Below are 14,265 nucleotides of genomic sequence, written 5' to 3'. Positions count from 1 at the left end.
ACTTTTCAAAGATTAGTAAGATTCATTAAATCCAACCATGACCTTCAGCCTTTTTATAAATGTCTAAAAGGTGACAGTTAAGGATTTTATGCCCAAATTTGGCCTGTGTAATAAAAAGCAATGTTATTTTCAGACCACACAAAAAACCAATACTGTTTGCTCCCACTGGTGGCCCACATCAGAAGTGAATGAGCAGACTGACTCAGAGCTGAGAGAACATTGCTTGATGTGGCTGTTTGTTTTGATAGAAGGCACGATAATTAAAACAACACAAAAACAGAGAAACCACCATCCTAAAATTTGTCAAATGGAGAGAAAAACCAGCTACCGCCCACCAACGTCAATGCGATTCATATAAAACATGGTGATCAGAGCCACCAAAAGAAAAGGTTCATGTCCCGCTGGTGAGAGCATAGGACAAATAATGAAAAGTAACAAGAAAGTTAAACACACTCTGGCATTGTTCTCTGACAAACCTACCACAGCAGACGAGTGAGTATGAATGAGAACCGTGCGCTTTGAACAACTGCTGCGCTACTTGATACTTTGGACAGATGACAAGGCTGTAAAGGTAAACGGCACCTCCCCAGGTGCTGTCCAACTTCCACAGGGAGGGGACAGCCACCTGCATTACCAGCCAGCTGCGTGGGGGAAGCCTGCTGCCCTGCTTCCATCCCCCCTGCTCCTGGAAGAGCCAGCCAAAGGGAAAGGGAGACCGGGGTGCCTAGGCAGCAATCCTGCTACGTATGCCAGTATCTCTGATTCTGAAGGGAAACCAGGGCCGTGCTCTTCATGATAATCTGACAGTTTAGTCAACATTCGAAATGAATCACAATAACCTTATTAGCACGGGGCGGGGGAGGGTTGTGTGTGGTTTATTCTGTATAAACAGCTTTCAATTAGATAAATGAAACCCAACAACCTTTATAAATGCTTTTCAATTATGAAATTATGCCATTGAGTGATCCAGATTACGTTAATCAGGGAAAACACCATCATTGACACCTCTCAGTAGGGCTCAGAGCATGCCACTCGGATGACTGCTTCTCCTAACAAAACCTCCACACAATTTAACTGCACCAGTCATTAAAAAAAAATCCTTCTTTATTAGGTGAAATCTGTAGCAACAAGGCTATTTTCATTTGTTCTGCCTGGATCTTCTACCCAAAAGAGAGAGAACATCTCCCTGTAATAATTTTGCATTTTTAACGGTGTGAATTATGTATTCTTCATAAACAACAGCCTGGTTCTCTACACTGGAACTCCTTTTTATTAGCAGCACAGTAACGAACAATGAGCAATGTGCTCTATTATTCTTTGTCAAATCACAAAATGCTCCATTAGAGTAACTGTGCTGGTCAATGTAATAGAGTAGATTAAATTCAACTTCAGTGCAAAAACCACTGTAAAACAGCACGATAAGAAGGCTATAAAAAATTTAATTTTACTCCGAACTCTATCACAAAAAAAAAATGGTGTGAAAAGTAATTTTGCATAATCAGTACACGCCATCTGGAACAATTAACTGATTTCTATAGAACTATGAGGATCAGTCATATCTGCTTATTAAAGATCAGAAATTATACAAGTAATAAATCCTTGAAAAAACTAAGCGTACTCCCGCCTGTCAACGTTATTTTAACTTCAAATACTGAAGAACGCCTGATAAGGCTGAAAAGAAGAGATTAATATATGCAAATTACATCCAACATTTAAAATCCCCAACAACTGTCTCCGGTTTTCTGTCCCTTATTGCTGCCTTTATGTTTTATTCATACACCAACTCACCTGTCACTTCACAAGCTATAATATTATGGGGGTATTATTAAACAGCATAAAGCCGTGCTTTAATTGGAAAGCTTCATTGCATTTTCCAATTATTTGGAGTAAATTAAAAGCAGATGCACATAGTTTAATAAGGAGTCTAATATCAGTTCCGGGAAATCAAAATTTATTGTCATTACTATGCCGTGATAGTTTTGCAAACTGTACTCAATTTCAGAGGTTTTCAAAAGAAAATCTGTCTATGCAATCTGTTAATTGTCATTCGGTTAATAACTGTTTAAATATCCAAACTACACAGCAGCTTCCGATTAAAAAAAATTAAACTATGGTACACATACAAGCAAAACAAATACACTGCAGCTACTCCTGAAGGCTTCATTCCTCCAGCAACTTGTACAAGATGCAGCAGCCTGTCTGCATAGCAACATGAGTTGCAGTGAGCACATCACGCTGGTGCGCTGACTCCCCACTGATTGCAGAGTCCAGTTCAAGGTCTCCGTCCTAACAACCAGAGCCCTCCACGGGCTGGGTCCAGTTGCCTCCATGGTCACCACCCGTGCCTCACTGTAACTATGATGCACTGGAAAAACTGCACTGTCAGTCAATAGAGGTAGGCTTATGCGAGTGCAGGAACTGGCGTTCGACTTCAGATACAAGAATGACCTCATCACCTTCGGAACTTCACCTTCGGAACTTAATGCAAAATGCCACCTTTTCAAGTTAGCTTTCCCTCAAACCAAACCTTATAAACCTGCAACCTTGGGAGGGACAGGGAGCTTATTATTATTTTCATGTGTCAGTGCTTATGAGGTGCTCAGAGATTGCCTAGGACGGTATCAAGATAAATCCCTGGACAAAGAGAGAGAAGCAGGCAATCCCTTGAAGACATTATAAAAATGGATATGGACATTAGGAGTGCAGTTATGCACTCACACCAAAGCTGCGGCTTCATGCATTAGCTGAGATGTAGCTACGGAGAGAAACATAACAGGGAGCAGGGCTGTAGCAAAGGCTTTTACAGTTTTGCATAACTAAGCAAAAATGAGCCTCCAAAGTGTAGCTGTTTGACATAAAAAACCCTTCCTTTTTCACTGAATTAACCAGAAAATCTACATGTTTGAAAAATAATATTGTTAATAGCAGACCTTGGAGCTCCACTATTTACCAGCTGATCACTGACCTGATTAGAGTGTCACTTACTTTTTGTTAAAGCTGGACACAGAACATTACTGCACATCAGCAAGCAGATAGAAAACCATATGCAATAGGAGAACTGATTTTAGAAGTCCACTCTCTCTCTCTCGCTCTCTCATGTTTCTTAGTAAATACATGTCTATGCGTTGTCTAAATAAATGAGATTTTACTTTTTGAAATATGCATGTGCAGCCTTTTACACAAGACCTCAGCCTCTCTCCACCAATTGTTGTCAATAAATGGAACCTTTTACACTCTTGAAGACTGCCCAGGACTCTCTCTATCCAAAGGGGTGAAAATTGAAACAGGTCAAAGGCAGAGGCTGACTTTAATCTTGGCCCCAGGGAGGTTTCAATGCAGAGCCCAAGCCATACTGCTAATGTCACAACCAGTCTTATTACTGACCTTCCTGCTTAAAATTCAGTGCCACAAATTTAAATTTGGTTTTGCTTCTCTTCTTGGAGAGATGCATTGAGTTCAAAAGCTAGGATGTCAAAATGCAGCACAGGGCCTCACCTCTAGAGAGCAGAGTGCACTCAAACACTTGAACATAAGAGGGTAATGCAAAACAACCAGTAACTATGTTCAAAGATGAAGATAAAAGCAATTCTTGTGCAGTGATCCAAAGAATAGCATCTTTCTTTTTTCAAAGTTACCTGTTTTAATACAGCAGACACACTGTGCCAAGTGAACCATTTAATTATCTGCAAAAATGATGAATCAAAACAATAGTTTGTAAAAATAAATGACTAACCTCTGATTAAAACGTCTGTCCTCGTTATATGCATATAAAAGATACAATACCTTAACCAAATGTATATTGAGGAGACGTGGCAGTACTGTGGCATGGATAACCTGACGTTTTATAAAAGGGAAAAAAGCACAGAGTACGGAAATGTAATGAAATATTTAATTTTCCTCTCTTTCTAAATCTGGAAAACCAATTAAAAAGAAGTTTTTTTTAATGTGGCGTACGCAATGAGCTCCCGAATCCTCTGAGCAAATAGCAATTTCAAAGTGGGCACTGACAGAGAGCAAAGCAGTCAAAGGCTGAACTTTTTGTAGGGATCTTATTCTACAAACCGGCCGCTCTGTGACAATGGGTTGGCAAACCCTTTCAGAGGAGTTTCAGGAGGACAAGGCAGGTTTCGCACTCAGAGCAGTGTTACAGAGATGGGCTGTGGGAAGTCAAACTGTTCACAATGGATGAAGGCATGTGGGAGCAGAATAAAACCTTTATTGTGCAGGGACTCCAGACCTGTATGCCGCTAGACCGGTATGCTTTATTTCCATTCCAAATGTCCCCTGAAGAGAAAGGGAGGCAGCTGTCAATCCATCCACCCACCCAAGTTTTTCAAAGGCTGCCCATCACCGGGGTATCTGAGCAGTTTCACTCAAAGATCACTGGATTTAAAAAGTTTTGAACACTTACAGCCAGACTGATTCCTGTGCTAATGCCAAGGCTGTTCTTTCCTTCAGAGCATACGTTCCACCGATGCCTGAAGTGTTCCCAGAACCCGATAAACTGCAGCACACCTGGCAGAGGGAATTCATAGCTACCCATTGCCAGGGGGATCTCCATTATCCAGCCAGGAAAGGAACTTGGCATTTATTTCAGGAATCCATTTGCTTCAGTGGTTCCCCAGATCATAAATAGGATGAGTTTCCAATGTCTTTGCTGTCTCTGGCACTCGCAGTTGTAGAGCTGTGTTGGGATTATCACGTATACCTAAATCTGATTGTATTCTCTTCCCTCCACAGTACTGAATCGAAGCTTCCAAACTTCTTCCTACTGCAAACACCCGGATGACACTGCCCAGATAACTGCAGCTCTTGCTCCGGAATCTGACTCTGGTTAGTGAGTGGGGTGTGGGCTTCTTCGTGGTGCCAAAGCGAGACCATCAGCCTGCCCCAGCTAAGGACAGCCTCAGAGAGAGGCAGAAGCTAGAAGAGCTGGATTAGCGCTTCACTGGCTGCTTTCTATCCTCCGCAGAGCTGGGGCAATTCACAGTAAACAACTGGGCAAAGTTAGCCCCTTGGTCTGTTTCCAAACTAGCTATGACCAGACTAAGGACCTGGTTCTCCTCTACATCTGAGTGCAGAGCCAGGGGCAGCTGAAGGGAGCAAGCTGCAGCTCCCTGATTCAGGCCTGCTCAGCCTTGGCATACGCTGGGGCAGCAGGTGTCTCCTCTAACTCACAGTGCTGGTGCAAAGTCCCTTATGCCAGCAGATGATCAGGCATAGCAGAGCTCAGCTCCCCACTGCCCCGACCCCAGCGGCAAGGGTCTACGCTAGCTCGACCAGTTCTCCAGCAGCACAGATTCCCCTTGTAATGAGGACTTGTCCCGTGTGGAATCTCTGGCTGCTTTAAGGCCACCATGTGCTGTGCAAACAGGTCTTAGTAGACTGGAGACTCCAGCCCTACGAATTTCAATGCATTTGGCATTTGAAGTGTCTTGGCGAATGCTTTATGTGAACATGTGTCACCCTATGGGCTGTTGGCCCGCGGTCTGCTGAGATGGCTGCTTAGACAATTTGCTCTCAGTAAGTTGCTAATTGTGCAAGGTGAGCAGTCATCTAAGTGACACAGACAGAGTTGTTTCTGCTACGTGAATGGATGGCTCATCAGTCCACAATCATCCCCAGAGAGGGCCCAAGTGGAATTATGACGATTTTTTTTCAAACAAAAATGTCACTCACGACGGTCACGGAATGAGGAGGATGCTGGAGAGTGCAGGGAACTCCAGGCCCTTTTTGGAATTAGGATTTATGGACATTTTTTTCAGAATTTGCTCTGCTCTCTTCCTCACCCACGGATGATGTCTCAAGAATTCAGATGATGCAGTAACCAAAGGCATCCCAGCACCAGAAGGACCAAAGCTAGCCATGAGGGGATTGCCAATATCCCACCTCCTAGAGCTGTGGGGACTTGTCAGGCATTTAGTGACCATCACTCGGGGTTGCCAGTTGAATCTGGCTAGTGAGTGTTTACTGTCCTCTCACATGTATTTTAGTCAGAGAAACTAGACATCGCACAAGTGATTGTGTGAGCACTACAGAAAACAGGCACAGCATAGACTGGAAACACCCCTGCGGCTCTATTACGTGGCTCCTTCCAAATGGGTCACCTACAGGTGATGCATGGGGCAAAAAATGGCAAGTGCAGCTGCTTCCTTCCAATTGTGAGTGTTGCTTTCTTGGGAGCTCGCTAGATCTCTGATGCTATAAAACAAGTCAGGCACGCAGAAAACCGTTCTCTGCCTAACAAAGGATTTCAGCTCTGCTAGAGCTTGTGTCATTCATTTTCTCATAGACAATTGTAAAACAAATCTGTAGAATAACGCGCCTCTTTTCAGGGATGTGACAGATCTATTCCATCTCAACTCTGATCTACAGCACAGCGTGTCTTTACAGTAAGCTGGTTGAGATCTTCATCTTCAGTTAACTGCCCCTCCCCAGGCACCCCAAAAATCCCCAAACAAAGAAAACATAAAACCTCTAAGTATTCAGGACTAGAAATGGGCATTTTTAGAAAACTGCAATTAGATCCAGGATTCCAGCTGGAAGAAAAGAAAAAATGGGGATCAGAAAAAAATCAGGAAATAGTGTATATCTGACTGGTACTTAGTTGCAACCCACTTCACATGCAGGTATTGTGCTCTAACTGCATAAAACATTCTGAAGTGTGAGTTTTGGTCTAGGCAACAAATAACTGCTATCAAGATTTGTTGTGAACTCCCAGCATCTCAGAATTCTGAAGGATCTAGTTATAAATCAAATTACTAAAAATAGCACGCTTACCAAATACTTTTAATGCTGGCTCCATGGATGTGGATTTCTAGGGGATCTGTAACTAAATCAAACCCTTCTGCAAATGTAACATTTAGCAATGGTGTCAATTTCTTATCCCTATTTTTTTTAAAAAAAAAGGTTTATTTAGTCATTTCTTCCCTTACTGCTACTGATGGCAGGCAATACACTTCTGGATTCTGTGTGATAGACTAACACCATGACAGACACCGTCCATCTAGCTACCACAATGACATCAACTTAATCTGTTTTAAAGGACAGCACCGAAATATTTTAATTGCTTAAGGCTGACAGCTGGCAAGTGCTCTTTAGAAATTATCTGACCAACAATGTATGAAAGTGCTCTTTGCCTTTTTCTGCTGCCTTTCCACAACCAGCAGTTCTCATATTTTATCCTTCAAGAGCATCAAACTCAGCTGTGTCCAAAGCAAATCATTATTAACATGGTACCTGAAGGTTTCTTCTAAACAAAAAATCTACAAGAGCAGGATTTCACTCACTGAAACCAGAGTTTTGGCTGAGGTAAAAATCAGCTGCAGTGATCTCTATAAGTTTATGTCCTTCTCAAATTCACACAAAGGGACTTTGGCTACATGATATGCACATTCTGATGGCTCCTGTGCAGAGTGTCCACCACATTTTGCATAATACTGTCTTTATAGGGACACCATGATAGCAAGTGTTCAAACCCCCAAAGCTACAAGCATTGCTTAATGAAGATCCATCTGGTGTGTGCCATATCTATCTATCTATCTAAAGATAAATTTCCATCTGGGTGCATGACACAGTGTTGTGTACAAACTGAGCTTGTGTGAAATGTGATTCAGAAGTTGCCTATTGAGGAATTTCACATAAAATATAAATGATAATCCTATGCAGTCATTTTCACCAGAGGTGACTTTGCCATGACTGGATTAGCAGAGAGATCACTAGCTATGATTATGTGTCCTGTTGAACTGCCTAAATATACAGCAAATTGTTTCTCAGAAATCACAAATAATTGACAGAATGTGGCTTTGCCAGGTCAGCCATTGGTGAGTGGCACAATACACTGCCACTCTTCCATGCTAACCTCTGCTCCTCAGGGACTGAATGCTAGTTTTTAAAAGCTGGTGCAATTTGGGCAGCGGGATGCCAAGCTCCTAAAACAGATAGCGCTGTGTGTCCTATGCATGGCTGACTCTCACCTGTCCCACCACAGGCCTCTATTTGAGCAGGCAGATGTCTTCCGTCTCTAATCAGAATTTGAAGAGGGCTTTCTGTGGAGTATCTTGTAATTCAAAAGGTTTATGTTTCAGTGGCACTTACACAGCAGAAAACTTATTGGAGGCAAGATCCCCAAGGGGCATCAGCATATTGGTCTGAAACACACTGTTTATTAACTTCACTGAGATAGCTACAGTGGTATTAAAGCACATCCAATTAGAGAAGACTGCAGGAATATTTGCACTCTTAAATCTCTTACTTTCTGAAAGGGTTAAAGCTTATTATTAGCATATAATTTACAGGTCCTTTCTCCCAGGAAAGAAATAATGCACAGTAAATGCCACATTCATTTTAATAATACATGTTACAGTCTGTGCCCAACATCTGCACAAAGGTAAAGCAGACAGATTTTTGTGACATGTCCCACTCTGCCATCCAAACACAGGCTCTTTGTTTCTTAAGTGACGGAAGGTTTAATCAAGAAAGCAGGCAATTCATCAATCGAAACAAGGCTGCTTGCACAGCCCAGACAGCACACACATGGTTTTATACAGAGAAAACCTGGCCACCTGTCAGCAGCACCTTTTACATCAGGATATACAAATACACCGGGCGATCAATCCTCCAGCCCTGCCCATTCATTTCTTAGTTTTCTTATTATATTTTTCTTTATGCTAGATGCTTTCTCATTCTTTGCAGGAATAGATGGTGAGACACGGCGAGCTATGGCTGTTTGTACACTATCATACAAATTTATATACCCTTAAAGTGACTTATTTCCCCTCTATTTGAGCACCATTATTATAAATAATTTTTCACCTCATTCAGGAATTTTCCCTGTATGCTATTATCTGCGGCTGCATGAGAGGGCTCTCTCTCTCTGTCCTTGTGGCTTTGATAAGCCAAAGCAATATGCTCAGGGATGCTGAGCTCTGAAATGAAGGCAATATGTAGTCACAACATCTTAATTAAATTGAAGGCCATGAAAAAGGACTATGTTGTAAAATACTGAGCAGCACTTGTCGATGGGTCTGTCTGGAATGAGGCATTCCCTGTCCTAATGGGTGGCCATTTGAATACGGCGAATAAAACTCGATCCGCTGTTTGGTGCCAGGCTCTCAATAGCACATGAGACTCTTTGCAGATCCAGTCATAAATAATCCTGGCTATAAAAACAGGTGCGACATGGTGGGGAAAATACATCTTCTGTGTGAAGAAGAAGAACAAAGTGATTCCAGACAGAGGCCCTGATCCTGCACCAGAGCTATGTACAGGGAACTCCCCGAGCAGCATTACAGATCTGGGTCTATATTTTTCTACGTACAGCAAATCTTAAAGATTAACTTATTCATTGCTCTAACTTGCAATCAAGAATCTCTTTTTATTTTTTTCTGCCACCCAACATTTAATTGCTGAGAGTGAAAATGTCCAAACATCAACCCACCAACCAACTAACCAACAACTTTCAGCTCTATTTTCACCTCCATTATGGATCTGAAGTCATTTAATTATTACAGACCCAATGTTGTCATGCCAACTTACACCATCTGAGGGCAGGGCCTGGCTAGGTAGGTTCAGAACATGCACCACATGTGTTCTTTTTTATCCTCTTTGGTGTAACATACACAGATTCCCTTCCACTCTCCTTTAAAAAGAATTGGCTGAAATTATCAATATGGATGACGAAGATAATTATACATATTATGAAATTGATTACCTGCCCATCTGCTATTTAAATGAGGACTAAATTTAAATTGCAATGTGAGGAAAGCAGATATTCAAAAATCATTAATTATTTGGAATTGCTTTTGCTTTCCTAGGATGATGTCAGAATTGTGTGAGAAGAACAACTCCCATTTCAGTGAGCCAGCACCTCTCCATCAGCAGCATTAGCCACCGATCGCTTCTGTACCACTGCTAACAGGAGCTTGCAGAAATGAGCAGTATCCCACATAAGCTGGCCTCCGCAGGGGGCTGGAAAATGAAAGTACAACCCAACAGGCCGGCTCCATCCTCCTGGAGGATTTCTCTCTAGGCAATCTAACTTTCCCACAGCAGTTCCCAGCCAACTTTCTGGAGGCGCTGCTAATGCCACATGAACTGTAACTACCAAAGGCAGGAAAGGCCCATTGTACCACACAGGCTTTCACCTGAACAACTGGTCACTACGAAAGATGCAGTAAGCAAGCTTTCAGAGATGCTAATGTCAAATGATTGGATAGGAACACAGGGACTGCAGACTGGATCAGACCCAAGGGCCATCTGGCCTAGTCCATGGTCTACCACAGCGACCAGCAGCAGATGCTGCAAAGGAAGCCCTAGTGGTTAGAGACTGGCTTAACCTGCGAAAGAAGGACGTTGCATCTCCCTTCTACCACTCTGCTAGCTATTGTTATACATTTTAGGTCACAATCATGATGCAGCAGGCAAAGCCACACTTGGAAGGTGCTTAGTAAATCCCTAATCCTTTATAAACTAGGCATTTTTAAATAACTGACTGCCTGGTAATGACAAATCATCAACACAATGTGTCACTCAGGGCTGCAAGAGAGAGAATGGGACAGAAAAGTAAAATCAGTCTGGGATTATGCTAAAGGAAAACCATGACACTATGACAGAAAGCAATCCGACTTTCCTGGCTTTTAGTGGTGGTGTCTTTGCTCATTACAACTTTCTTGTAAGAGTTTTTTTTTGTTTTTTTTTTTAAATCCTTTATTTACTGATAATCATCCTGAATGAAGTTTTAGGTCTCAGAATATCACAGGCGAATGCCAGAACCCTGCACTGGGAGAATATGGAACATGGCTAATTCAGAGTTTCCTTGGCTCTGTGGTTCAGGGGAAAGCCCTGTTATTGTCCCTTTCACAAGGCATTTTTGAGCTAACAGGTGGTCAGAGAGGCAGCAGATTTCACAGATGCCTATCTGCTACTGTCCCATTGACTGTTTAGCAAACCAATATTTGGACCCACTAAATTGTCCAGATACTGTACTACATTTCTGCTAGTGCTAAGAGACTTGAAAGAACAATGCAGCTACCTGTAAACAGTTACAGAATTACCTTTAACCAACTGAAAAGGAACGGGAAGTCAGGTTCACATGTGTGCAGGTCGGGAACGCTACGAAGTTAGCAACTGGTGAGGCCTCAGACTCCCAGTGAAAGGTGTTGGACATTCTCAAACACTGCAGCATACTGCTCTGCTCCTCAATAGCACTAGGATCCAGGGAGAGCCTGGCACACAGCAGTAACCAGCACGTGGAAACAGCCCGAAGCAGGAGGCCGCATTTGCAGAACCCCAATAAGCAGCTGGGGACACAGTATTTCCTTCTAATCCAATGCTGACTGGCCCAATAAAACATCCAGGCTCCATAAGCTTCCTCCCAGGCCAGCCTTGATTGTCAGTCCATTTTGATTCCCACTCAACAGTTCTAGCCATTCTCTTTTGAAGGACTTTGCTTCATTGCTAATATCTACTGCGGTCTCTCCTTAGACACGAGCTCTTAAACTGCAAGGAACGAGAGCAAGATCCGCAGCATGTCACAATCAGTATCCTACTTGTGCAAATCTAGACCTCAGCAGAGGAATTAGGTGTGTAACATTTGTAAATTTCCTGTTACCATAGTCCTGTAGCAAGACACTAATGCTGTAATGTAGATAAAACCGACTGACTGCAAATTACACAGACAGAACAGGAAATTTCTGAATGGCTACCACTGTGTCCTGATGCTAAACGTACCTTTATAATGTAAAGCACACGGAGGGAATTGTCACAGACAGCAGCTAATCAAGGCTGCTGAAAAGGCAGCAATGGTCAGAAGGCAAACAAAGATTCCTGCCAATGCACAGGATGTTTCACATTACTAGACCTTTTCTGTGGAAATATTTCACAGCTGCAATAGCCATTACAACAGATGTAAGCACTGCAGCTTGTATTACAATATGCCTGGAGGAGGATTGGCAGTCTGAAAAAAAAGTTACATAGTTTGATTGAAACTTGTGCAGACATTGAGGCCTATTGCTTTGCCTGGTTTTATAGGCTTGTTTTGCACTTTGCCTGTAAACATCTGGTGAAATATTCAGGGTCTGTATAAAACAGGTCATCTTTCCAAGCTCGTTCTGCTGCCGGAAGCAGAAGTCCCCAGGAATTCCTACTACCAAGGGGGCTCTCCAGCAGCTTTCAGGTAGAAATATTGCTTCTCTGCCTGCGTGCGCCTGTTGGGCTCACGAGGTGTCAGCAAGTGAGAACTCATGACCTTCCCTTCCTCCCCCTAGAACTGTGTGATATGAGCACAAGAACATGCTTTCCCTACATAGCCAAATCTATCAGGGCAGAAGAGTAAGGAGAAAAACCAGCCTGACATGAATTATGCCATTGTTATATTCCACATATTCAGGAATCTGAAGCTGCAATTTTAGCAAGCGATTACCTTTCAAATAACCATTTGATTATGGTACATGAATTAATGCCATGTTCCTATGTTAGAAGTGTCACTCATCATTAACAGAAAGATCCTGTGGATGGCACAGGTTTGCCACTTTTTCCTCCCTTAGGATGTGCAAGCACTACCTACTCTATCTTACACCCACTGTCTTCATGGCTGGCTTTCCTGGGGTCCCAATCAGATCTGTAAATCCACCAGAATCTAGTGAGGCAGCCAATATCCTGGCCACATTTTGGCACAATAAATTTTAAAGCCAGATATTTTCCTTCTTTTGTGAAAGTGACACAATTAAAGGAACACTAAGGCTAATTAGCTTTTCACCAAGATTATCACAACAGTTTTAAAGGCCTGAAATTAGTCTAGGAAAAGCACTTTGAGAAAATAATTGAAGTCTGATATTATTCTGAACTGTAGCTGTTAGTGCTGAATATGATTTTACATGTGTTTACACACACACACACCCCCCTGTAGGTAGACAGCTAACATAAAGAATGCCATCTTGGCACATAATACATAACATTATTCAGTAGTTTGTAGGAACATTCCATTTATTGTTGCTGTGGACTGCAAATGACTTCCAGACTACACTGCTCTTGGCTGCACAGTGGCTGGCTCTGTGAGATTTTATATTTATAAAAACTCCCCTCACAACCTCCTAGCAGCAGCCATTCAATTCCAGCCTGGGTTCTGAGAGTCAAGCTGGGCTGCCAGGGAATGATGTGAAGGGCAAAAGTAGAACTGGGCTCAAAAACCAATTAGATAATTTCATGGAGGATAGGCCCATCAATGGCTATTAGCCAAGATGGTCAGAGATGCAACCCCATGCGCTAGGTGTCTCTAAACCTCCAACTGCCAGAAGCTGGGACTGGATGACAGGGGCTGGATCACTCGCTGATTGCCTGTTCTGTTCGTTCCCTCTGAAGCATCTGGCACTGGCCACTGTCAGAAGACAGGATGCTGGGCTGGATGGGCCAATGGTCTGACCCAGTATGGCCATTTTTGTGGGGTTTTTTGGCTTGAACATCACCACAGAAATAAAGAATCTGTAGACAAAGGTTCTCCTGAAATGGGTTTGCATAGGTGTCAGCACAGGCCGAGCTTTAGGCCTAGTACTAAGACGGGTTGTGTGCAGGAACCAAGATATGCTGTACTCGCTGGTTATTTTCATTTATACACATGCACGGTCTCGTTCCTGCTCATGGTACTTACATATGTATTTTAATTGTTCTTTCATTAACATGCACACTAGAGCTAGTGTGAGGAAAAAAATCAGGAAAAATATTCATTGACTTTTTTTCCACATTGAAATTTGGAGACTTTTGACTAGCTCTAGTATCTGTAGGCCTGCCCCAGATGGCAAATGGTGCTATTTTCTGACTAGAGAGTCAACATGTGCTCAACATTACATACAGGAATAGTGCCTGGGATTCTGGTGTGCCTCTCTCCTCCAATATCCAAGAAATCTGGGGAAAGATCGTGAAAGGCCCCAGTGCTCCTGAAGAAAATGAGATTAAGGCCACTCTGGAGTTTGCAGATAATGGAGGGAAATAAAGTATGCAAAAAAAAAAAAAAGCTAGAGAAGTTCTAAAAGCAACAAAACCCTTAAAACCAAACAATGTCTAGTTTTTGATTTATCCCAGAGGTGGTGAGAAAATTCTATGCCATGACCGCACACGACACACTGAGTCTGCAGGAGTTCAGTTATTTTACTTTTACTCCGTATGTGGTGGGTTTGTTTGTTTTTTGGGTGGGGATGGGAAGAAACAGGGGCACTGTCTATGCAGAAACTGGGCTTATCACACAGAGAGAAGTGTCCTGTAAATATGGAA

The 14,265-nt window shown here is 42.6% G+C and overlaps 1 protein-coding gene across 2 annotated transcripts in view; it reads right to left on the bottom strand.

Annotated features, from left to right (window-relative positions):
* MVB12B (multivesicular body subunit 12B) overlaps positions 1-14,265 on the bottom strand; it is an 87,318-nt gene that overhangs the window by 38,825 nt on the left and 34,228 nt on the right. The window contains exon 8 of one of the 2 annotated variants that reach the window (XM_075060675.1): positions 13,880-14,251. The exons of the other annotated variant lie outside the window; for it this stretch is intronic. Within the exon in view, the coding sequence (XP_074916776.1) occupies positions 14,010-14,251 (242 nt within the window). The 3' untranslated portion in view covers positions 13,880-14,009. Of the gene's footprint in view, positions 1-13,879; positions 14,252-14,265 lie in introns of those variants that run through there. 2 annotated transcript variants of the gene reach the window in all.

This window comes from Chelonoidis abingdonii, chromosome 24 (assembly GCF_003597395.2).
Source record: "Chelonoidis abingdonii isolate Lonesome George chromosome 24, CheloAbing_2.0, whole genome shotgun sequence".
Classification (NCBI taxonomy): Eukaryota; Metazoa; Chordata; order Testudines; family Testudinidae; genus Chelonoidis; species Chelonoidis abingdonii.
This window is presented reverse-complemented; position numbering and strand designations above follow the sequence as displayed.